This window comes from Gymnodraco acuticeps, unplaced genomic scaffold (genome assembly GCF_902827175.1).
Source record: "Gymnodraco acuticeps unplaced genomic scaffold, fGymAcu1.1, whole genome shotgun sequence".
Lineage (NCBI taxonomy): Eukaryota > Metazoa > Chordata > Actinopteri > Perciformes > Bathydraconidae > Gymnodraco > Gymnodraco acuticeps.
In genome coordinates, this window is record NW_022990663.1 from 2,595 (window position 1) to 29,143 (window position 26,549).

A 26,549-nucleotide genomic window follows, 5' to 3' on the forward strand; every position below is an offset into this window, starting at 1 on the left:
TACTTAACCGTGTGACACCCAAATCCTGCTGAAAGCAATACTAATGACATTCTTAGAAACAGCATTAAGACCATGTGACACTAAGATTCCCATTTGAAAACACACACTGTTAAAGAGAGGCAGAAAAAAGTCTGGACAAGATTAAGTTATTACATTGGAATACAATTTATGCCATCATCGGAGGACAGATGGATGATAGAAGAATGGACACGGAAAGTAGGAACTGGTGTGTGTGTGTGTTTGGTATTGTGTGTGTTGGAGGCCTGCAAAACATAAAATGTAATCTCTGGAATGCATTGTGCATCTCTCCCTCTAACTATGCCAGTGTGTTGAGAGATAGAGATAGATGTGGATAGATGTGTGTGTGTGTGTGTGTGTGTGTGTGTGTGTGTGTGTGTGTGTGTGTGTGTGTGTGTGTGTGTGTGTGTGTGTGCGCGTGCGTGCGTGTGTGTGTGTGTGTACTCCAGGACAATAGCAGTTAGTCGCAGTATCAGCGTTTTCTGTTTGGGAGACAAAGCAGCTACTGTTCAAACGACCGTGGACACTGTTGGGCGTTGGCACGCTGCAGATTAGGAAGAAAAAAAATTCTCGGGTAAAGTTGCCAGTTGAAAATCCCTAAAACCCCAACAAAGTTATAGGCAAATTGCTCACTATTCTTTTCGCAGGGCCATTGAATTAGACCCTTAACTTCTACAAGCTCCTTGAATGTGGCTATTCCTGCCATCTCCCCTTGTGAGTGAGTGTGGGAATGTGAGGAGGGGGTATTGCTAAAAACAAATAGAATACTGCTTTGGAAACAGACGTTTTTAACCACAACTATGGTAATAACGAGAAAAACTCAAGATATAAAGTTGGTTCAATTCCATAGCTAAAACATTTTTGGTTTTGGTTTTTTGTTTTGTTTCTCAAGCTATTGTTTGAATCACTTGCTAATAAATTGTTACACCAGAGCCTGTGACATTAGCACGTGATGAGTATGTCCGAGAGTGTGTGGAGAGGAGTCTGGGGCACGTGCTTGTTAGGGAGCAGCAGCAGACCAGAAAACTAATCCGGTGAGACCCCCATAATCTGCCAGGTTTGTGTGTGTGTGTGTGTGTTCTGCTCACCAGACAAGCCCCCGTAGGGTGCTCTGCTTTACTCTGCATTTATCCCCTAAACCACGCCCTAAACTATGTGGTGCTTCTGCCGTGGCTGCACTTTGAGGCAGAAAGTTAAAGAGCCCCACGCTCAAAATCACACACACTCACAAACACAACACACACACACAACATATCTGATCCTATTAGCGATCACATCATTGACACGCTGCCACTCACGTGTGGCCGACATGACTAGCAAGAGAACTCACACGGAGAATGTGTCAATCATTTCTGAGACAACAACAACTTGTTGATGTTTCCATTATCATGTTAATCAATGTCTAATCAGTCAGACTTACACTCTGAGGCTACATCACATGCAGAAATAACTTAGGTGGTGTAAAACCAGTGTTGATAACAACTAGCTAAACGACTTCCCAGATCTAACAGATGTAGTCCACAGTAGACTTCTTTAGTAAGTTCATTACACTTTTAGATGGTTTTTTATTTCTGTATTGTCTGATCTAGCTTTTCCACATTTTTCTAAACAGTTACTGTACGTCAAAAATAAAATGGTCTAAAATGATCAGGAATGTAATATTTAAATGATAAAATGTAAGATTTTCTAAATTAAAAAAATAAGGATATTAATAGGGAATATTTGATCTTTCTTTTCCAGGAAAAGTGGAGAATAACATACACATGGTGCAATGGTGCACACGACAACCATGACACATTGGTTTGATTTGATCCCATGTGATCAGAACAGAACAAGGCAAGTTTATTTATATAGCACTTTCCAACACAAGGCAATTCAAAGAGCTTTACAAAAAATGAAAGACATTAAGAAAATGGCATTTAAAATCAGTCATTAAAAAGAAAAGATAATAAAAGAAACATTAAAAGAAAAAAATACATGGATAAAAGTTTCAGTGCAGTTTAAGATATGAATAGTTCAATTAAAAGCAGCGACAAAAAGAAAAGTCTTCAGCCTGGATTTAAAAGTAGTCAGAGTTGCAGCGGACCTGCAGGTTTCTGGGAGTTTGTTCCAGATATTTGGAGCATAATAACTGAACGCTGCTTTACCATGTTTAGTTCTGACTCTGGGGACAGAAAGCTGACCAGTCCCTGAAGACCTGAGAGATCTGGATGGTTCATAATTTAGCAGGAGGTCAGAAATGTATTTTGGGCCTAAACCATTCAGTGCTTTATAACCCAGCAGCAGTATTTTAAAATCTATTCTTTGACACACAGGAAGCCAGTGTAAAGACTTCAGAACAGGAGTGATGTGATCCACTTTCTTAGTGTTAGTGAGGACTCGAGCAGCGGCGTTCTGAATCAGCTGCAGCTTTCTAATAGATCTTTTAGTGAGACCTGTGAAGACACCATTGCAGTAGTCCAGTCTACTGAAGATAAAAGCATGGACAAGTTTTTCCAAATCCTGCTGTGACATTAGTCTTTTAATCCTAGATATGTTCTTTAGGTGATAGTAGGCTGATTTAGTAACAGTTTTAATGTGACTGTTGAAACTCAGGTCAGAGTCCATGACTACACCTAGATTTCTGGCTTTATCTGTTGTTTTGAACATTGCAGACTGAAGCTCAGCGCTAACTTTTATACGTTCTGCCTTGGCTCCAAAAACCATTACCTCAGTTTTATCTTTGTTTAATTGGAGAAAGTTCTGACACATCCAGTCATTGATTTGTTCAATGCACTTACTCAGTGTTTTAACTGGAGCATAGTCTCCTGGTGAAATTGTTACGTACATTTGTGTTTCATCTGCATAGCTATGGTAACTTATTTTGTTGTTTTTCATTATCTGAGCCAGTGGTAGCATGTAGATGCATGAACTAACATCCAGTAATGATCTAAAAAGATAAATGTGGAAAGGCTGCTTTAACATTCATATGTACATATATTTTTTTTAAATATGTTTTTTGTTATATTTTTCATTAGTTTTACCAAAATAACTTGATTTAATTGTATTTAAAATAACATTTCCAAAGAAATAAATCGTTCAAATCTGCCTATTCAGTTTCTGTTTGAATGTGAAGGGTTAAATGAAAGAAACTCGTCTCTGCGAGTTACTGTGAAGAGAGGAGCTGATTGGTGGTCCTGCTGTAAATTCACAGAGGGCTATAGTAACTGAACGAGAGAGTAATGTCAAATGACGGTACAATTGACCAATCATATCTTCCCTCTAAATGGGTGGGTTTTATTATCGCAGACTTTATGACAAGTTCCGCCCGCTGTGAAGCTTTTCTTGTTTCCATAGCAACAACAACTTCCTGTCAACAGCGTAAACTCGCCTTCAAAAATAAAAGCATGCCAAATTACACTTAAGACATGTAACGAAAGTAACAAAAACAATGCAATATCCTTTTCAATTTCAAAGAACACAAATTGGGCTATTTACAGGTGTTGTTTTGTGTGGTAGAGGGTCGCTTTCATTGATGCATTTTGCACCCCGGGCCGTTGTTTTGATATTCCGCTGAAGTATACGTTGTGACGTAATAACTCTTTTTTTTCTTTTTTTTGAGGGAAGGGGTGGGGGTCAGAGGGCCTAGGTATAAAAGTCATGGCTCGCCACTGTCATTGACCATAACTAATATTGTAGTACATTTCTTGTGAGTGACATGCTGGCTCTGCATGCACAGCAAACCACCAATCACAATACTTTTTGATCAGTTTATGAACGAGGAAAAAGTAGTCCTCACTAGTCATCGACCACAGGCTGAGAGATGAGCAGACAGAAAACTGGAGCAGAAAGATGTGGTGTGTAAATAATTGTACACACCACAGAACGTAAAATACATGACACTTTTCTCTGTGCGCGGCAAAACAAGCTCGCCAAAATGGCTTCACCGGTCTGGCATTATTTAAGGTGTCCGAAAAAGACAGTAAAATAGCGGTTTGCAACGTGTGTGAAGCAGAAATCCTGCAGCTCCGCCCGCTGTGACGGACCGGTGAGCGGAGCGAAACACACAAGAGTTAGACCTAACACACTTAGCTATTTTATCTACCTCTGGAACAAGCTCAACTAGCTATAAATATGTTTATTCTTCACTGTCGGGTCACTCATTACTGGATCAGTGAGCTGCATGAGATACTGACAGGCTGTCAGGAGAGAGAGAGAGGGGGAGAGAGCTTATTATCCAAAGTTAATGTAAACTTGAATAATGTACATCATTTGAATGTAATAATTATGTTGGTTGTTGTTTGTGGAAGCACCAGTGAATGAGCCCCATTAACTGAGTTTTAAACATCACTTTAAATGGAAGACCCCCATAGGCCACGCCCACTCAATCGGATCGGCGATCGGTATCGGCCGATACTGATTCCGGCGATCGGCTCCAAAATTGGCGATCGGAGCATCCCTAGTTAAAAAGGAGGTTACTTCTCTTGAGGCCATGCATGCTGAGAATCCAACTCTTCTCAATAAAACATTTAAAACGAGCTCAGAATCTGCAGATATGATCCAATAGTAAACCTTCCCCATCTTCTGTTCTCCTCCATGTTTATGCTCTACGTTGCGACTATCAACAAAGAAATGTGGAGTCTTACCTCCACCTCGCAGGTGAAGTCTGTCCCGTCCAGGAGCGTCACGCGACACACCGCCAGCTTCATCTTGTTCTTCCTCACCAGTCGAAGAGGAGACTGGAAAATAGATGTATGGCCCTCCTCTCCTCCTCCTTCTTCTCCTCCCTGTGCTTCACCTTCTCCTTCCTGCTCCTTCTTCTCCTCCTCTGCTCCCTCTCCTTCTGTTACTGCGGTCTCCTCGGGACTTTTCTCAGCACTCTCTTCCAGCTTCTCCTCCTTTGCAGGCTTGAAGGAAATAGGGATTTGCAAAGTAAAAAAAGGAGATAAATTGTGTTAAAACGGATACACACATGGTTCCCCACTGAAAAACCCACTCCATCTTCTATACAAAAGCCACTTTTTGCTTCGTGGTGAAAGAAAAATCATATAAAATGTGCCCGTTTGTACAAAACTAAGTAGGAAAGAGTACTGCTCTCCCTATCACTCTCCTTTTTCTAATCTGAATTTGCTCTTAGAATCTGCAGGCGTTCCTTTTGGCCTGATTACTGAAATGTTGATGTCACTGGGTGGGCCTGGGTGGCTTAATATGATCACTGGATGGCCGAGCAACAGTTTTAAACAGATGGACTGTGCTGCTGTGAGTTTGTCAGCGTACCTGCTATTGTGTGAGATGCTATTTGACTAACAACATATCAACACTGGCTTATTGTTCAATCTAAAAATGAGAGTGTGTGTCAGCAGCAATATGTCTGACTGACAAAGGAAGACATTTGTTTAGGCAAAGTACCCTTCACCAGCGTACTGTGTGTGGCACATTAACATCTATGATTATGTGCAACCTGTCAGCAGTGCATATTCTCATATTGACATTGGAAATCAACATTAACCCCCTTAGAACTACAATAGCCGCTTACCTATTCATTTATTTTTTTGGACAAATAAAATCTAAATAGGTGTGATTTCAATTGGTGGTAAGGTGGATTTTGTTATAGTTGGACAGAGCCAGGCTAACTGTTTCCCCCTGTTTCCATTCTTTATGCTAAGCTACGATAGCCTGCTGCTGGTTTTATCTTTATATCCAGCATACAGATATTAAGGTAGTATTAATAATCCCATTTTACATTCCAATTATTACGCATGAAGCTAAAAAAAAAGTAACTTTATCAACAAGTATAGGGTATTTTTGCTGTAAATAACTATGTTTTTGTTTGAAATATATTTGATGTTTTTGTTTAGTTTGTCATTTTGCTTCCACAGTTCTAACCGTATCCATGTTGTTTAATAACCAATATTTTGGGAGAATAAATAGTGAGAGATCATGCCTCAACCAAAACTTGTATCATGTGTGATCTTGCATGCAGACTAGATGGAGACTCCTTTGTACTTATTGCTACGTATGAGCCGTACCTCTGTGTCTGCGCTGGCTGTGGAATGAGATTCTACTTCTTTTTCCTTCACTTGGTCCGACTTTACTGCCTCGTTCTCTTCCTCTGCGTGACCGTTCACTGCTGGGACAGGCCCGTCCTCTTCCTGTGCGTCCTTGCTATCGCTTTCCCCGTTGGTTGGCTCCTCCTTGCTCGGGGAGGTCTTTGAGAGTAAGGGGAGATTTAAAGCCCAACAAAATATAGGTGTGCCGGAATGAGTCCGTAATCCGGGAATGAGTTAGCATTGTAGAACTTCTGGGTTCTATCATCCAGATAAAATGAATGAAATAACGGTAACATAAGCTAACGAAATGTTCATGCTGTGTTTTAGGACATAACTCATGTCACACTCGTACATTTCTGAAGCTTTTGCCTGTCTTAAAATAGGGGTTTACCTCATTAAAAGTGACAAGTGTGGTTTGTTTATGGCATTACGTTTATTATTTACTTCTGATAATTGTTTTTGTGCTTCAAAATGTCTAAAAGTGATGTGTGGAGATGATACTGCTGAACAAAAACACGAAAAGTATTTTAAAATCCAATGGAAAAAGAAAACATTGTAAAGCAATCTCTTGCCATGCTATCTTCAATGAAGTACATTTTAGAAGATAAAGCCATAGTAAAGTATAGAAGGTGTATGTAAGGGTTTTACCTGAGACTTCTGCTTCTTAAGCCATGTTGGCAGGTATCGAGCTATTCCTTTTCCCTCCTTCCCGTCTTTCTCCTTCTCCTCTCCCTCGGCGGCAGTTACTTCCGGAGCTTCTTCTGAGGCCTTCTCCGATTGGTCGGTCTCAGCGGCTGACTCCTCGGCTTTCTCCTTCACCTCTGTCTCAGAGCCCGCTTCTGTCGTCATGGTGACACGTCAACCTGCAGAGCGAGGAAGGAGAGCGATGGACAAGCATTAGATTTGAAGTATTACAGGACAAAGAATGATAAAAAGACTTTTATCAGGAAGAATACATAGCTCTACTTTACTTGGATCTGTAATATATGCCCGAAGGGAAAATGTATTTAAAAAATACATGTTTTTTCCAATCTTTATTTTATACTTAGTATAATGATATCACTTTATTTGGGCTACTGGTACAGTATATCACAGAGAGATGGAGAAAAATCAGACTGCTCCACTGAATTTGGCACAAATATAAATCTTTTATGTCACGCAACTTCCATTTGAGTCTGGACTATATTTTATAAATGAGCCACATGGTCTCTTTCTTTACCGAGCTATCAATGTTTCCCTTCAAATGGAAGGAAGACAGAATGGAAGATAAAGACAATATATAATATATATAACACATGTATTAAATCTATGGCAGTTTTATCAGTTTTTCAATGCAGCCTTTTAGTTCACAGCTGTTTGCACCTGAGCGCATGGCAGTTTGAAACATTAGCTGTTGTTAGCTCTTTTTACACAAGAACACAACAACACAAGAGTTGAGGATGTCATGATGTCACACAACGAGTTTCATCTGGGTCAGCAGCTGGTTACAAGGAGTGTCACACACACACACACACACACACACAGAGTGAAAGAGGGGAAATTACTCAATTCTTTATGCGAGTCATTGTTTTGACCCTGCAGCTGTGGTCAACACACACAGACACACACTCTTCAACCCAAATATCTTTGGCAGTGCTGTCCACACACACCCTCTCAATGCGTCATTTGGCGTGACACTAATTTCATGATATAACACTAGTTGACCCGTGAAATTGGGTCTTGAGGGGAAGACGAGGTCAGAATGTGCAAACCTGTCCGCTAAGGGAGTCCACCTACATACACACAGTCTGCTTTTAAGTGTTTTTGATTGAGTTTCCACACGAGTGCCTTCAGGCTGAGGGTTAAGCATGATTCATACTCTATTGAGTCATTGTCATCTACTGTCCTTTCAATTCCTTCTGAATCATTGTCTCTCTGGCCCTCTCCTCTAATTCCCTTATTCATTACGTCGTCTGTATTTTACTTTCTGACCGTCTCCCACTTTCTCTTTTATACCTTGCCACCTTCAATAGGACACACACACACACACACACACACACACACACACACACACACACACACACACACACACACACACACACACACACACACACACACACACACACACACACACACACACACACACACACACACACACACACACACACACACACACACACACACACACACACACACACACACACACACACACACACACACACACACACACACACACACACACACACACACACACACACACACACACACACACCATGTATACATTACTTCAGGGGACATTACATTGACTTACATGCATTTCCTGGAGACTTATCCTAACCTTAACCATAACCAACACATGCCTAACCCTTACCCTAACCCTAACCAAGTCTTCACCCTAAAATGAATGATTCCCCTTATGGGGACCTCCAATTTGTCCCCATAAGGGAGGCGAGTCCCCACACGTGACTGTGTAAACAGATTTAGGTCCCCACAAGTATAGTAATGCTAGGCCACACACACGTCAGTGGGGGGGTGGAGGAGGGGTGTCAAAATAGAACAGGTCTCCTTACGCATGATCGGCTAATGAGGCAGGGTGGGGAGGAAGGGATGGAGAGAGAGGTGTGTGCAAATGTCAGACAGGCAATATAAGTGTGTTCTTTTGCAGATGAGGAGAAAAAAACCAAATGCCATCGTTTTCCAGGAGGGAATCTTAGTGATAAAACACAACAGACAGCAATCAGCAGCACTAAGCCCTCTGGTTCTTAATAATGATGTTTACCTCAAACCAGGTCAGATGCATTTGGGGGTTTCTCCAATGTAAGGACGGACACATCCGTCTCTAGGTCAGAAGATGATTGCGTTCGTTATGTTGGTGCACACTGGAATACTTTAAGATGGATTAGCGTGACATTTGCTAAAATCATTCATGATCCCCACAGGATGAATCCTACTGACTTCATTGATTATTTTACTTTCAGTCTAGTACCAGCAGCAGGCTAACGTTTTGAGAGAGAAATATCTCTACTTCGCACATCACACATTTGTTTATTTACATTTCATGGATGATTCTGAATGGCTCTGCTGAATTCTGCTGAGTCATCTCGGCATTGACCCAAGTGTAGCGCTGTTCCCTCACTGTAAACAGCAGTTGCATCTTTTGGGAAATATTAAACTATGGTAAGTAAAAAAAAATGTAAATGCTCTTTTAATGGGTTACATTTCCAGAGGGACCTTTAAAGAAAAAAGGTACAAAATAATATATACAAACACAGATCGAAATATTACCTATTTTGTACAAAAGCCAATGTTTTGGCAGATTCATTATTATGTCAATAAACTGACATGCATTATTATATATCTTTAATTTTGTTAACGTATTTGACATCAATTAAACATTATTTACAATATGTTTGCACTATTGGAGCTTTAATTATGAAAATCAATAACATGTATACTCAATGCATTGTATAACATTTTTCAATACAGTTGGGGATAGTTGTGTACAGTGCAGGCATGATGACACTGTTACACAAGCTTTAAAAGAGCAATCATTTAGAAGTATTAAGAGTGTGCAGGTTGTTTTAATCTGCGCAGGCGATCCGAGTACATTATTAATCAATTTGAGCATATTCTTCTCCCTATTTATGAGGATTGGGGTCACGCCCAATGTGCTCCTTCGACCCTTCAGTAGAGTCACCATCCATACTGCAGCTCCCCTCCTCAGGGACACCGTGTTTCTCAATGGACTAGCCAGCAGTGTATCTGTGAGTGTTTGTGCAAGTTGGCATCAGAGTGCAGCTTTCTGCAAGACGTTCGTCACGGCCTCCTCTTCAAACCGGCCCCTCTTCAAACCGGCCTCCTCTTCAAACCGGCCTCCTCTTCAAACCGGCCCCTCTTCAAACCGGCCTCCTCTTCAAACCGGCCTCCTCTTCAAACCGGCCCCTCTTCAAACCGGCCTCCTCTTTAAACCGGCCCCCTCTTCAAACCGGCCCCTCTTCAAACCGGCCCCCTCTTCAAACCGGCCCCTCTTCAAACCGGCCTCCTCTTCAAACCGGCCTCCTCTTTAAACCGGCCCCTCTGTCCGTAAAACGGGGAGCCTTGTTTACCTCCCTCACAACTTTAGAACTCACCCTCTCCTCTCTTTCTATCTTCCACTCTCCAGCCCAGGGTGCCACTTTCTCGTTTTCACTAAATCTCTGCACTCATCTCTCTCTCAATCCCTTCCTTCCGGGCCCCCATTCAAATCGTCCACTCACATCATCTCCCCCTAAACCCCCTCCTCTGTCTCTGTTCTTCCCACAGTCCATTAAAACAATAGCAGTGACATTATGACACGCTCTCTCTTCATATATACATCGTAAAATAGTCTGCATAACATCTAATGCAAGTCCTTCATGGGGGATGGTAGTCATGACAGTACTTTTATTAGGGATGCACCGAATATTCGGCCACCGAAAATTATCGGCCGAAAATGGTTAAAAAGGTGATATTTTTTCGGTGCTAAAACCCTTTCGGCTTTCGGCCGAAAGGGTTTTAGCACCGAAAAAATATCACCGAATGTCAAAACAGGCTTAAGTTGGTAACCTAACGTGTTGTTGTGATGACGTAATAAAGACGCGGCGACCATGTTCGCGGCTGGCTCACAGGTGGGGGGGGGGGGACATTGACCTTTGTCATCGAGATTGCCCTGAGCCTTTAACAAATCGTATTCAATAATCTGATGACAGACTGTAAACAGAATAGCTGAAATTTTAACAAATTAAATAACTCAGTTACCTCTAATCATTAACCCATGTTTGTATAACTCCGTGTGTTGCTGCTAGCATACATAACACCTGACGTGGAAACGTTACTCGTGATGGAGCTACAGAGCTGCTAGAAAGACAGTCGAACCCGGTGCATTCCTCCGTCTGCATGCGGTGCACTTTTGCTAAATGTTTAGACAAATTGCTCGTGCTTACATGCTAAACTCTTATTGCACTTATGGTAACAAGTATTCTCCACATCGAGACGGGTAAAGTTTAACCACACCTCGGAGCGCGTTCTCTCCGCCATCTCCGCAGTGTGCTCCGCTGCATGTAGCAGCTGCGTGTGTGTAAACTGCCCCGCCCCCTCGCACACAGACGGGAGAGAGATCTCGTCTGATCGAAAATACATCATAGACGCATTTGTTGTCTTTGCATATTAGAAACGAGTTGGCGACACTAAGACTGCGATATAATGTTTTTTAGCAATAATACATGACATATATAAATGTACTGTATGCATTCAAAAGTGCTGAATAAATGTTTTCCATCCATCCATCCATCCATCCATCTTCTCCCGCTTATCCGTGGTCGGGTCGCGGGGGTAGCAGTTCCAGCAGAGAGCCCCAAACTTTCTTTTCCCTGGCGACATCAACCAGCTCTGACTGGGGGATCCCAAGGCGCTCCCAGGCCAGCGAAGAGATATAATCCCTCCACCTGGTCCTAGGTCTACCCCTTGGTCTCTTCCCAGCTGGACGTGCCTGGAACACCTCCCTAGGGAGGCGCCCAGGTGGCATCCTAACTAGGTGCCCGAACCACCTCAACTGGCTCCTTTCGACGCGAAGGAGGAGCGGCTCAACTCCGAGTCCCTCCCTGATGACCGAACTTCTCACCTTATCCCTAAGGGAGACACCAGCCACCCTGCGGAGAAAACCCATCTCGGCCGCTTGTATCCGCGATCTCGTTCTTTCGGTCATGACCCATCCTTCATGACCATAGGTGAGGGTAGGAACGAAAATGGCCCGGAAGACCGAGAGCTTTGCCTTCTGGCTCAGCTCCCTTTTCGTCACAACGGTGCGGTAAAGCGACTGCAGTACCGCTCCCGCTGCTCCGATTCTCCGGCCCATCTCACGCTCCATTGTTCCCTCACTCGAGAACAAGACCCCGAGATACTTGAACTCCTTCACTTGGGGTAAGGACTCATTCCCTACTTGAAGTGGACAGTCCATCGGTTTCCTGCTGAGAACCATGGCCTCAGATTTGGAGGTGCTGATCCTCATCCCAGCCGCTTCAGCACTCACTGGATCGGTTCGCAATAAATGTTTTATGGACCCATAATAGTGATTCTTATTTAAGTTAAGTTTTGCCATAATCATGTCTTTTTCCATAATCAGGTAGCTGAACAACATTGGTAAAAAATGTATACATTATATATATATATATATATATATATATTTCTATTAATCATTTTCGGCCTTTCGGCATTCGGTTTTCGGCCAACTGTTTCCTATTTTCGGTATCGGTTTCGGCCAAGAATTTCCCATTCGGTGCACCCCTAACTTTTATATTTGACAGTACTATGCAGTGGTGGAAAGTAACTAAGTACATTTACTCAAGTACTGTATTTAAATATAATTTTCATGAACTTGTCTTGAATATTTCTATCACCTACTTCTTTATACTTTTGCTCAACTACATCCCATAACATGATGTGATTATATGATCTATATATTCACAGTAGTAGAGAAAGTATTGAAACATTACTATATTAAACAACGTTGACATGTAATTGTAAAAAATATATATATTCTACCAGAATAACACACATTTTGAACAAGGAATACCTTTATATTTGATATATTTTGCTGATAACACTCCGGTATTAAACTTTTTTGGTATTACTGTTGTATTCATACTTTTGATTTGAGTACTTTTTTCACCACTGGTCATGAATGGGTTTAAACGTGATTTTAGCAGACCTGCGTCATAAACTCACTTCTGTATGAAAGAGGTTAACAGATGTTTTCTTGTATCATCAGGAAAGTATGTCTTTGTTTCAGGCGAGCCCTGCTCTAGTACACCGCCAATTAGCAGCAGTTGTCTAAATAGGCAGAGAGAAGCCTGCAGAGTCATTAAACACACAAAGTCAGACACTCACTCTCAACACCGATCTTTCTTTATATCCGTTCCTCTCACTTAGCATATCTTAAGGTATTTACTCATCTTATCATTTGTAAACGTACATAATTGCTACATCAAAGCAGCCATCACTATATATTTTAGTTGTAGTTAGTATTCTTTAATGTTATTATTTGTTTGACTCGATTAGAATATGAGGTTTTCTTGCTGCAAATTCCACCTGCTGTAAGTACACTACAAACAGCCTTAGCACATGACCGTCACAAGACACTAAACCCATCACTTTACCACCTGTTCTGTTAGTCAAAATAAGAGTTGAATGAATGATTAAACACACTGATGAACACCAAACTAATGTCCTTACCTATCGTTGCTTCTGTAGCGCTCTTATTCCCTGTAACTCCTTTTCTTTTGTCTCTCTTCTTTACACCACTTTCCCTTCTAATAGTCCTCACTTTCTTTCACTCTTCTTCTCTCTCCTTTTGCCTACATCTGCCTTACTCACTTCCCACGTCTTAGAAAATGCCTGCCCTACAACCCATCATTGCCATTTTGTCTCTCCCATCCTCCCTCTCTCGTCTCTCCCTCGGAGCTCTGCTTCCCCTTGGGACGTTCGCTCACAGAAACAAGGGCAGAGAAGTAGAGGGTGGGGGGGGAGTGTGAAAGAGAGGAGCGGAGGCTCAGGGAGTGCTGGAGGAAGAGAGACAGCGAGAGGTGAAAGAAGGATGGATGAAGGAGAAAGGAGAAGGAGAGAAACCACACCTACTGTGACAAGAGTGCTAATGGACTATGTTTCAGAAGCATCTCTACAACACAGAGTCATTAGTATTACCCCACTGGCTTCTCATCTTTTGCAATGTCATTCTTCTGAGGATAGACATCATTAGTAAAACAAACAAATATATATCAATTAAACAGAGACCTCTTAAACAATCACCAGAGAAGATGCCGTGGCCAGATATTCTATTTGGTTCAAACTGCCTGTGGCTAGAGTGCTGTCTTTTATATACTTGTACAGATTCCCCCAATGAGTCCATGTCCTCATTTCCAAATGCAGTCTGTTTTCATCCCTCAACAGGGCTTGAACTTCAGGTCTTGAGGATGGAAAAGAAAAAGGTACGGGACGATAACAAATACATGTTAGGATGGTCACAACACAGAAGGTAGACCTAGCCCCAAATAAACACAGCTGTGTTTAAAGGTCCCCTATTATACTGTTTTCATCAATATATTATAGGTCTCAGATATATACAAAACATGTCTCTGAAGTGTTAGGCTCCAAATACCAAACAGATCATTGCAGCATCCCATAATCCCCTCTGTTTCAGCCCTGTTTCAAAAGTGCTGATTCTCTGTCTGTTACTTTAGATGAAAATAAGGAGCCCCTCCCCACGCCCCTCTGAGAGATATCTGGTTCAAAAGAACACAAGGTGCTCTAGTACCTCATTCACACCAACGCAACTCCGGTTCAAGCTCCGTGCTAGAGCTTTTCAGGTTCAGAACCAGTTCTTCGGTTTAGCTCTGGCTCTTTTCACACCGCCCAGAGTCCGACTGGTAATGCGTCGTTGCGTCATCGTTTGCGTCATGACGTAACCGTTTGCGTGCCTGCTTCATAAAGCGCGCGGATGAAATCAGTTGCATTCATTTCTTATGGCTCTATCTGCAGCTTTTCCGGAGTCATTTCTGTAGTTTAGTTATATTCTTATAAAAAAGTGTACTCGTGTCAATAAAGGTTTTTTTAAAACACAACTGCTTCCGAGGTCGGTCTTATTTCTTAAGGTGGACTGAACCATGAGTGTGGAGTAACGTTGTATCTTTCATTTAAATGAACTGTAACCTTCACCCAGGTATGCAACAGCTGTTCTCAAATGAACACGTGAAGTCAAGTTTAATATTTATAGTTTTATAGATTTATAATGAGTTATAATGAGAGGTGATCAACGTGAATGCTCAGGTTCCACCTTAACACGCAGACACCTTGCTTCACCATGAGCAGAAACCTTTATATATACAGTCTATGGCAGAAACACTGAAACTCTTGTTAAGTTTCTCCATCGTTGTGTACAAACTGGATAAAACGCGGGCTTTTTGTTGTTTTCAGGAGTTGATCCTGTCTCTGCCCCCGCCTCGACGTAAGCGTGACGTATATGGTGCTTTTGCTCTGGCCGGACAATTTTTTGGTGCTTGAAACGAACCGGATTCCGGAGCTAAGAGGCTGCTCCGCTGCGGTGTGAACAGGAAAACCCTGGTGCTTTTCAAGCTCCAGCTCCGAACCGGCCCTGAAACACCGTTGGTGTGAATGAGGTATAGGAGGAGATTCAGGTGATAAGGGGGGGGGGGGGGGGGGGGGGTTACCTTGGTTGGTGATTGGCTAATGGTTACACAAGCCAAAAAATCATTATGACATCATAAAGTGGCCAAAATCTGATCAGCTCATTTTCAGACAGGTTTTTATATAAATGGATCATGACAAAAAGAGCGGGGGTCTTTGTTCCTGAAACTTTCAGAGTCTCTTTACACAGAGGGGACACATGTTGATGTATAAAAGACATGACAACGTGAATTTTGCATAATAGGTGCCCTTTAAATAATCACGTTAATGTCTCAGAAAGCCGTCAACACTTTATTTGTAACAAATCAAATGTGAGCCAAGTCATTTCCATGGTGTTTTATTTATGACACATAACTTTTTGTTTTGTAAATAATTTCATGATGTAGTAGGGCTGCTCGATTATGGCAAAAATCATAATCTCGATTATTTGGGTCAATAATTGATATCACGATTATTAAAAACGATTATCCATTTACTTTGAAAACGTCAATTTATTGGAGAAAAAAAATGTGAACAGTATGTTTTTAACAGTTGATTACCCTGAACTTTAAGTATAATTCAACTGGAAAACCAATTTTTTTTAAAATGTATTTGAAAAAAAAATAATAATAATAATCGTTTTATTTTGATTACGTTGTTTTCGTAATCGTTGCCCGCCATAATCGTAATTGCAATTAAAATACGATGAATTGAGCAGCCCTATGATGTAGATATTTGCAATTCTTCTTTTTGGGTTCAAATTTAAAAGGTTCAAAAAAGCGAAAAATATATCATACAAGCAAAGATTCATATCATTTTTAACAATCCTAATTTTTGAGCCAACAAATGAATATATAATATTAGTTACACGATTCAACAACCTTTCTGATAACAGAGATACTGATAACAAATAATATGTGCGCTAATTAGGAATCTAATCATTTCTATGGTGTTTTATTTATGACACAAACATTTGAATTTTGGAAAATAATTAGATTTTAGAAAAACTTTTTTTACAGCCAGCATTTAATTTGGAATGGATTTAATTACATTTCGAGATGATTGGGAAGGAGGTGAAGAAAAGTTTGAGCCCCGCCCCTCACACTGTCACAACCAGCACTGAAGCTTGGCTACTTACAACTTCATTGCCGTCTGTCTGGCTCTTTAGGGGTTGTCGTCCTAGCAACAACAACTTCGTGAACCAGCCTGAGCCCGGGAGATAACATGTTATGGAGGAACCGTCACAGGAGTGAGAGCAAAAGACAAAAATGTTGTTTTTTACATCTATGTTCTTTTTACCAAACGGATAAAGGGCATATGACAACTGTCCAATAAAAAAATACAAAAACATTATCCATACCCGCCCACCCAACTCTTAGGGGCGGAACGGGGGCAGGGAGGGGAGGAACTGGTTTCCATGGCAACCACATTCATAGACTACAACAATAAATCCCCATGGAGACAAGAGATTACCAGAGCAAAAATACAGATTAGTGGACGAGCGCGGAAGTGACAATGGGGATTATTACCGTGCCTAAACCCATTTCAAACCACATCCAATACAGTAGATATTACAGGCAGGACATGAGGAACTGCACCCCCCTCCCCCCCAAACCCACTCCTCGCTGAGGGACAACGCCAATGGAGACAGGGGTGCTTCCCCATTAAATTACAAATATATTATATATATATATATTGGTTTATACATCTATTTGTATTCTTTTTTTTACAGTACAGATCCTACTTATGTTTAAATAAATATTTGTGTTTTTTTAATTATTCTATCTTTTGAAATGCACATTTTAACTTTAACTTCCATTTTACTCTATTTTAGCTTTTGATTTTATTCAATTATGGAGCAAATATCCCAAAACCAATTTCCCCAGGAAAAAATAAAGTATTCGGATTTAATTCTACATGTAAAACTGTGTTGAAATAAATGCAACATAACCATTTAACCCTAAAGCTGCAATGCTTACTGTCAGTTCATTACTGTTTGCCTGTGTCACCCCTCACTTGATCCAATGTTGTATTTGTTAAACAGTTAAGTGTTTTAATGGCGCTACAAAGGTTGTTTCTGACAACTGGTGTGCACAGGGTGCAATGGCATCAAATAAACTAAGCATTACATTACATTACATCAGCTGAAACTAATGAATGAAAAGGAATCCAATCCAGCAGATCACACTGGGACCTCCCGAACGTCAACAGTGATGCAACAAGCTAACAGCTTTTCAAACTGTTTCGCCCAGAGCAGTCCAACAGCTGACGGTCACAGTTTGGTTTTCAAATAACCACACGAGTACAGGCAGAGTGCAGAATCCTAATCTGTGCTGTTCTCTTGTACGATCTGCCCGTCTGTCACGCAATGACCAACACACACACACACAAACGGATTCCAAAGCATGTAAACACACACAAGCGAAACTAATGATAACCACATCGGATATGGGATTGTAATTCGCGCATTTACACACACAGGATGTTGGTGTGAACATTTTCAACATGTCTGTCTGTCCCTACACTGCACTCTGACCCTCACACTGAGGATTACACAAAGGATAATCCCTGTGTATGTTTGAGTGTCTGCCTGCCTATCTACTCATCTCTTCTCCATCGCTGTCTGTCTCTCGCAGCTACACCGAACAAAAACGTCCCCGCCCGTAAAGAACACCTACATCTTAGCTGCCTTCAGTTTGAGCTCATCTTAAATGAATTGTCACCTCGTGGTGTTTAAATGACCAATACTATGTCATTACTTTTGTACCGTATCATTACGGTCAGCTCATAACTGCTATTGTCACCTCCAAAATAATGTCAAGAAAATTACTTTTTACTCTCAAGAAAATGCGAGGATGCTCCATTCTTTAAAAGCTACATGAACGAATATTCATGACTTTACAGTTAACTTACTTTACTGGCTCTACATCATTTAACTTTGTTAGCATGTCCTAAAATGACAATGCTATGCCTTATTTTGCACCACATTAGCATTTCACTTAGCATCGTTATAATGCTTTACTTCAAAGGTACAAATAAACATAGTATTTTGCATTACTGTGAAAACATGTGATGTGAATCTGCGGAAATTGTAGGCGACAGAATGGTGAAAACTAAAACATATTTTATAAACCCTATCTTGTAACGTTTAATTATCTCTCTCTCTCTCTCTTTCTGTGCGTATGCAAGTGTGTGTGTGTGTGTGGGTGTGTGTGTGTGTGTGTGTGTGTGTGTGTGTGTGTGTGTGTGTGTGTGTGTGTGTGTGTGTGTGTGTGTGTGTGTGACAATAATGGGTAAGCTCATAACTACCATTGTTTTTAACTAAACACCCCTATTCAGCGATTAAAGCAGTCAGGCGCAACTGCCCTGTCTCTGTGAATGTGTGAATGACTGTGTGTGCGGGTGAGAGTGTGGGCGGGTCACAGGAGTGCATGAGAGGAGATACTGTTTGCTGTGTGTACGTGAGAGAGAAAGAGGGAGTGAGAAAGACGGGAAAGAAGAGAGGCATTAGCTGAGAAGAGAGAAAGAGGAAGCGAGTGAAAGAAGAAACAAAGACGGCGAAATCTCGTGGTGAAACCGTGTCGCTCGGCGTGGTCTCTCGAGTACCAGAGACAGCCGTGGGTGTGGTGTTACTATGACAACGCACATCCCATAGAGGGTGATAACAACAGGTGCCACGGCAAAACAAATGACTTAATTGGCATCGTGGCTCCTTACTACAGCTGCCAAGAGGCAACTTGATACACACGACGCTAGGGAATAGCATCCTCAGGCTAGGGCGAGGCAATGTTTTGATATCACATATATGTAATGAGTAAAAAGAAAATCATCTTGTGGTGTCTTTTCTAAGTCGTAAAGGCTTCATTATAGTAAAGTGATGTACTTTTCTGAACCAAGAAAACAGTTAAAACTATTCTATTGTTTTCATTTAGCCACTTAAATCAACATTACTGATGATTATACGTCTCATTGTGTGAATGTTAGGGTTAATAAGTACCAATAGTCAACCCTTAAAGTTCTTCACAATATCAATATCAAGAATTTGGTTACAAATATTTAAGAAATGTATTTTCTCCATGTCACTTAACCCTAGCTCTGGCGCAGATGGGTTTAATTTAAAATTGGTCTACGCATGGTATCTTGATATCATGTTTACCTTCATCATCCAGCCCAGCGTTTGTCTTGCCGTCCAAAAAAATAAATAATTCGAGAGAAGATCGAGAGTTTTTAATCGCTTGAAATGACGAAAAGGAAAAAGGACAAGGACATCCCTCTGTTGGAGGGGCAAAGGAGTCTGGTGGGATTATTTTCGATGCCAGCAAAGCGTGTTCCTGTGACGGAAAGTGTACTGCTGGCGAGCCTCGACGGGGGTGCTAGTATCTATAAGGGACGGCTCAATCCAAAATTCAAGTCACGTGACAAGACGTGACGTCACGCACGCTCTCGGGGTGGACGCCTTCTCAGCCCTGGTCCGGCGGAAACACTGATCCAGCCTAATATCAGTAACAGTGGATACACTGCAACAAGCATTAAGCATAGTCAGCAGCACTTGTTCTTTAAAGACAATTAAAGCCCTCCACACGCAGAACTGCCTGGCATTAATTTTCTAAATACTACCCTTGACCCTCAACTCTAAAATTACACAGCCCCCTTGTGAACGCAGTGAGATGTCCTCGTTTCTAGGACATCATCCTGTTTTCCCAATTGTTGTGAGGAGAGGACTCCTCTAAAGTCCAGACGCACACTCACACGTCACCAAGTGAAATATGTTGCAGCAACTGGCTCTTCCCATTAGGTCAATACAGGACCAGACAGATTATTTAAACCCCCAGTATCAGCTAATCCCAGACCGCCAACCTCTGACCCCAAACCAGGAAACAGGAAGTGCGGCAAAGGGGGCAACTTCAAACCCCTTCTCCTGTTTCACTCGGTTAATCCTTCTCTCTATCTCCAGTTCTCATTGTTAGCCCTACATACGTCTCGGTATCTGTGTGTTTATCACAAAGAACCGGTCAAAATAAAGACAGGAAGTGACAGAGTGGAAAACATCCGTAAAGTCATGTTTATTATCAATCTGAACAAGTAAAATTCACATATGTTTTGGAGGTTTCCCCAGACATGTCCCACCCCCTCTCCTTGTTTTCCAACTGGGGTAACTTGATAGTTATTCTCAGTTTCGAGCTGTGGGAAACACCGTCTATTGACCCTAAAATCTGCCACCCCCCCTCAACATACAAACACAAAGTTCACAGGGTACTTTACACCCTTTCCAAGGTATTTTTCCAAACGTCTGAGTCTCTCAAAGGCTACTAATGAGAAGAAGTTAGTTGCTCTGCACTCCCTCTCACCCTCGTAATCCCCAGACACTCCTCTCCACTTCCGTTTCCTCCCCTCATCCCTTCCTCTTTGCCCTGGTATCCCCCCTCCTCTGTGCTCCTCACTTCTTCTCCTCTCAAGCCTTCCCCTGTTATTGTGACACTCCAATGAATGGTTGACACATAATGAATACGGTAACTTAATGGTTCAAATGAATGAAACGCTAAATGAATGAATCCATCACAGTGACTTTATAATGGAGAATTATCTCTATTTTCTATCATTTATCTAGACTACATGATTCATCAATAATGAAAACAGTAAGTTGGACCCTTTGGTGTTGGCTTTTAAGATGTTTTTTTGGAGTATACAATGTGTATTCCTTTATTTTTGACATAATTATGTAGGCCCATTTTTGGTGCTCTTTTCCATTGTTGTATAGATTTGGATTTCTAGGGAAGGTTGATGTTGCTAGGAGAAGTAGTTTTGTTTATCACATTGAGAGGAATATCTTGATCTTCTGAACTTGCAAATATTTGCAAACGTACATATTTTTCAAAACCTATTGGTTCTGGTTTCAATACTCATTTTCCGCCCCCCAAAAAAATGTTTGCCCACATTGTTGCGTCAAGTTTTTCCTGTGGTATCAAAGAAGGCTTCAATGTTTTCTTTATCAAAGCTAGAGATTTGACTTGCAACACTACTTCACAGTACAAAGACTGAGTGGGATCAGACATGAGTATTATAAAATATAATACATTAGCAAACATTGCCTCTTGTTCCTCCCAAAGAAGTGGCATTTCAAAGATGAAGGCTCGTCCTGCTCTGTTCAGCCTCTCTGTGTGAGAATGTGACCCTATGCTGATTAATCTGTTTTTAACCACCTCTGGCCCCCTGCCAAAGCCACAGGCCCACGCTGTCTCCCTTGTTTTTTTATTCAGAGCTTCATTCAGAGCTGGGCACTTGCTGGGAGAAAGCAGTGTGCGCTCTCTTTATCCCTCTCTTGTGTAAAATGTTACCTTTCAACTCAAGGGGTTTCTATTCTTCTCTAATAGACCCTTTAAACAACAACAATATAACTTTTAATCTTCCAAAAAAGACTTTCGCTTGTTGCTTCAACTCAATTCTAATTCCTCACTTAAAGGATCTTTGAATACAGTGTTCACTACTTCTTGTTTTGACATTTAGCTGACCCTCTTACCTCCCTCCCCTCCATCACCCACGTCCTCTTCATCTCTAACCTCCTTTCACTCACCCCACCTTACCCTCTCCCCCCCTCTCCTTCTCCCCACTGTCTCTCTAGCGGTAATAAGCTGAACATTGCATTACAGTTTCCATTCATGCGCGCCCCTCTGATCTTCTCTGCGTGAATGCGAGTCCTGTGGCGCCCGCTGGACTCGCAGAACCCTGAAAGCTAGAGGCTTACACCCGCCGGTCACGGCCCACTGCTACACTGTAGAATATGTCCACCTTTAGTAATTGTTGTGACTGATGCAATGTGGCTACAATCATGGAGGAGAGGAGCGTGTTGTATTGTGATTATAGAATTAAAACCGCCTTAATAGAGGAGAACATGGGGATACATTCTGCTAATCTACACAACTGGAAATCTTACTCAGAAAGAAACATTTGAGAGATGTTTTTTTGTTTGTATGTTTCTTTACAGTGCTCTTCGCCCAATGTGGGACCGTAGGGCTATCTGTGTGTGCCTGAGTTGATGTGACGTGTTATGCTCCTGTTGAACCGACAGGGTCACACACAAACACACACTCAGGGATGTTCCCATAGCCTTTCCGAATGGTTAAGCAATATCTCTCACTCTCTCCGTCGCTCTCACTCAGCCTCTCTTTTTCTCCCCTTGTGTCCGACTCTCACTCGCTTCCTCCATGCTTGTATGTGTGTTCCGTCCTTTCTGCTTGTGGCACTCCTCTACTTTCATTTGTGTGTTGCCTTGTGAATCACCAACCTGCCCTTTAAACTCCCAAAAGGTGAAATAGACAGAAAGGTACAAATGGAGTACTGCACCTGCACAAAATATGAAAAAGGAAAATAAAAGAAGCATGATTTACTTTTACTTTCCCCTTAAGGGGAAGTGACACATTGTGTTTTTTCATCACAGTTGAAGCACAACACCTAGGGAAGACTATTCTTAGCTATGAATACACTTGTTTAAGGTCCAAAGTATCACCTGGTACCACTGCCACATTGCCACAGGGTTTTGACCAATTATAAAGACTTTAATTTCCATTGCTAGAGCACCCCAGTTTTGTGTAATTGGAAAGAACCATATCACAGGAAATAACTCAGATCCAAATATGACTGGAAATGAACAATGGTCATATTAAGGTTTTTGTTTTTTTAAACAGATTCATGCATTCATTCTGGCTAACACAGAGTTAGTTCCATCCAGCTTTAATGAGCGGATACTCTAACCAGAACACCCAATTAGGGCTTCTCATTAGTGGCTTTGACAGAGCTGCCACTGTTCTACTCATCCTGAGAGTCTGAGGATGAACATGATGGTACTGATGATTACACTATAGATAAACTACACAGAGAGAGGGCCTGGCAGGAAAAACACAACAGCGTTCACTGCTGGATTTCCCTTATAGTTTACCAAACCAAGTGATTGGTCCATTAAAAGTAAACGGGTGGGTATACTCATTTTGTCGTCAATGTACAGTCACTGGTAAGCTTAGTGGATGATGACTGTTATGTAACTTGTTCAATCCTACACACTTCCCCCCAGCTCTTAGAGAGCTTTAGATGGTATGGGGTTTTTTGCATACAGATTATAGTCTTGTCATATATTAAAAAAAACACACATGCGTAAACATATGTAGGGAAAATGTCCTGTTGTGTAGTGTATGTCCATCACATCAGAATATGTGATAATGCAAAGGTAAACAGAGGTTATGTACTTTGTCAATTGATGACAAATGGGACCGGGTGTTTGTTTTGCGCTAATTATTTCCCATGCATTGGTTACAATGACATAAAATAAACCATGACCATATCTGATTCTGAAGTCCCACATGCACCACATGTCCATGACATTGTCCCTGCCCTGAAGTCCTCCATTTCCATCTAACCTACCTTCCTTTCCCAGAAGAAAAAAAAATAAAAGTGGGTGGCACTAGACACATTCAACTCTGAATTGCAAATAGCACCCAGCTAGTTCATCAAGTTGTATGTATGCATAATAAGAAGACAAATGGCTTTAGTAGTACATTTGGATTCAATCTGTGGCACAACACAGACATTGATTATGTTCAGCAAAATTGAATTTTAGGATGTAACAGATGTGTTAGCCAATGTTCACGTCAGCAGCACAATCTCAGCTCAGTCCAGTATGTTTGTCAGTTTGCATATCTGCCTGTGAACTATTTGAACCTTTGCCATCTGTCAGACAAAGTATGACTTCTAAAGGCTCTGCCTGGGAAATACACGCACATGTTAAATTCTGAATGCACACAAAGTTCAAATAGTATTAAAAGCATGAGATGAACATTCTGGAGAAAATGTGGTAAGGCAGATCCAACAATACTAAAACTTTAGAAGGTTCAAAAATCCATTTTAAGCCAATACAATCAATAATTTTCAAAAGGAATGTACCAAGCATGGTATGCTTTACATCTCTTTCTTCACATGAGTTTGGACAACAGTTTAAATGGTCAATGGTGGTGGAAAATGTTCACTTAAAAATGAAACAAAAAAGTGTTTATATGTGAATAAATTGATTATTATCTTTTATGGATTTTTGTCAAACAAAAAGTAACAACCACCTCAGTTTTGGCTCTGATAAGTTGGTATGGGTTGTCATGGCCTTAACTTTTAAATACATAAAAGACTCATTGAGAATGGATATTAATAATATAACAAGAATAGTTACACAACCATCATTGAGATTAATGTTCTTTTTTGAAATTCAAGAATTCCTTGGTTGCCACAGCCCCACCTGGGACTAAAACATATATTTTAAATCAGGAAAACAAACCAGACTGCATTTCCCAGACATCTGTGAGAACCACTTTCCAGAATGAAAGCATGATTCCTTGGAAAACAGTTAAACCATAAAACAACGTGTTCCCGTGATACTAACTTTACTACTGGCGGAAACACCGTTTAAACACAAGGGAACACGACGACCAGTCGATAAAACGGCTTTAAATAAAATAATGTCGTCATTCTCAACACATGTGTGTCTTTATCCCAGAAAAACGGAAGGGACGGATGTTTGAATAGTCTTCAAAGGTTTAGCATCATTACCGCCAACGGTAACGTAACATAGCGGAGGGATTCACCTACACCAGGAAATACAGGCACCACTAGCAACGTAACGAGGTCTATTCATTTTCTAAATGACTTTTAAACATGCCATTTACGCTGGTTTTGTACTAAGCGTTTCCACGCAATCTTTAATGCTACCCACATAAAAACCATCTGAGCGTTATACGGCGCGGCACATGAAAGTAGTTTAGGTGATGGGGTAATGTGGAGGAAGATAGGCGCCATGAAGAACATTATATCGGAGGTATGACTGCGACTCCAGATAACGGATTTGATTGGCAAGCATGCCGTTTGCTTGACCATTTTCAAAAAACTGCTTTTGGTAATGTGTTTGTGGGTACAGGTTGAGCAGCTAGTCCTATTAAATGCAACTAAATAGACATGTAAACCCTTTAAATACCCGACAAGCATTAAAGCAGCCGCGGTTGCTGATGTATATATCACGTGATTAAAAAAAAGGTGGTCAAATTGAACGTTACCTGTTGTATTTTTCAACGATGCGTGTTGAGAACTTTTCCAAACGTGGCCTCTCACTCTGTTCTCCTCCAAAAAATAACGTACGTCCCACTATCTCAGCCTGCAAAAATCTCCACTACAGTCCCCACCGAAAATCTGGCTAGGGCTCAAAGCAGACGTGTCCATCATCCCCAAGACCCGCCCCCTACAGTGAAAAATATCTTTTAGCGGTCTCTCATTGGCTCAGAGGGGCCACTGTATTAGAATCTAAGATGTGATTGGTCGCCAGCGCTGTCCATTTGATTTGGAGGGAGGTTTGATGCAGATGTGTCAGTACTAGCGTGGCGAGACAGCCCCCTCTAGAGGACGAATAGCAGCACTGCATTATAGTGAGGTTGAATGTTTTGTTTTTTTCTTAGATTTTAAGGCCCAAAATTAGAATAGAAAATGTGTGATCTCAAGAGCTGGTCATATTTGTATTATTTAAAATAACAAGTTGAGGGTTTACTTACACACAACGGACACATTAGTCATTGTATAACTTAAAGGTGGGGTAGGTAAGTTTGAGAAACCGGCTCGAGATACACTTTTTGTTATATTCCATGGAATGCTCTTAACATCCCGATAGCACGACCAATCATCTGAGCCGGCCCGGCTAAAATAACTGGATGGCCTACCTGCCTGTCAGCCTTCCATCTGTGCACAAACTTATCTCGTGCCCTCATTGGTCATGTGCGCGTTCGTGTGTGTTGGAGGAGGGGCTCTGTAAGGAAGTGGCACATTTCTTCCGGCTGTGTATTCTCAAATTCTAGCGCAGTCGAGCCGGTTTCTCCAAAATTACCTACCCCACCTTTAAGGCACTTAAATGGCGCACACACACACACACTGCATACTGTATATACCCACACCCAGATTAGGGAAGCTCAAGTAATAAGCTTATAGCGTAAGGGAGCGTGGAGATTTGACATGCACAAAAGAGAAGGAGTAAACAACCACATAAGAACAACATCAATGTATACAATAACACAATCAATCAACTACAAGAGAACGTTGAGTGAGTGAAAATAAAATCATGAAAGAAAAGGAAAGAATCACATTATTCACACAAAAGGCTTATTTCAGTGGACTCACCATTAGTAGTGTCCAGCAGAGAGGCCAGTAGAGACACCCAAACATAGAAGAATGAAGACAAGCAGAACAGACAATCAGATATTTCTTTCAACCATTGGTCTATCAACACGTTTATTTTAAGTGCATATGTTAAGG

At 41.3% G+C, this 26,549-nt stretch overlaps 1 protein-coding gene across 2 annotated transcripts; it reads right to left on the reverse strand.

Annotated features, from left to right (window-relative positions):
• Positions 1-4,589: 4,589 nt before the first annotated feature.
• LOC117554953 (band 4.1-like protein 2) lies at positions 4,590-25,542 on the reverse strand. Of its 2 annotated transcripts, XM_034229583.1 has the most exons (5): positions 25,307-25,412; positions 8,806-8,865; positions 6,696-6,910; positions 6,027-6,206; positions 4,590-4,904 (listed from the first exon to the last, which is right to left on the reverse strand). In XM_034229583.1, exons 3-5 carry the CDS (start codon positions 6,894-6,896, stop codon positions 4,605-4,607), a joined length of 681 nt encoding a protein of 226 aa, XP_034085474.1. In that variant the 5' UTR covers positions 6,897-6,910; positions 8,806-8,865; positions 25,307-25,412; the 3' UTR covers positions 4,590-4,604. The 2 variants fall into 2 exon arrangements, with proteins under 2 accessions (XP_034085474.1, XP_034085473.1); XM_034229582.1 differs by lacking the exon at positions 8,806-8,865 and having other exon boundaries at positions 25,307-25,542.
• Positions 25,543-26,549: the final 1,007 nt, after the last annotated feature.

Excerpts from the sequence above, each read along its gene's own strand:
- LOC117554953 (XM_034229582.1), bottom strand. The coding sequence starts at position 6,896 with ATGACGACAGAAGCGGGCTCTGAGACAGAGGTGAAGGAGAAAGCCGAG. Across the intron at positions 6,207-6,695 it reads TTAAGAAGCAGAAGTCTCAG|ACCTCCCCGAGCAAGGAGGA; the intron begins GTAAAACCCTTA and ends TTACTCTCAAAG. Across the intron at positions 4,905-6,026 it reads CAGCCAGCGCAGACACAGAG|CCTGCAAAGGAGGAGAAGCT; the intron begins GTACGGCTCATA and ends ATTTCCTTCAAG.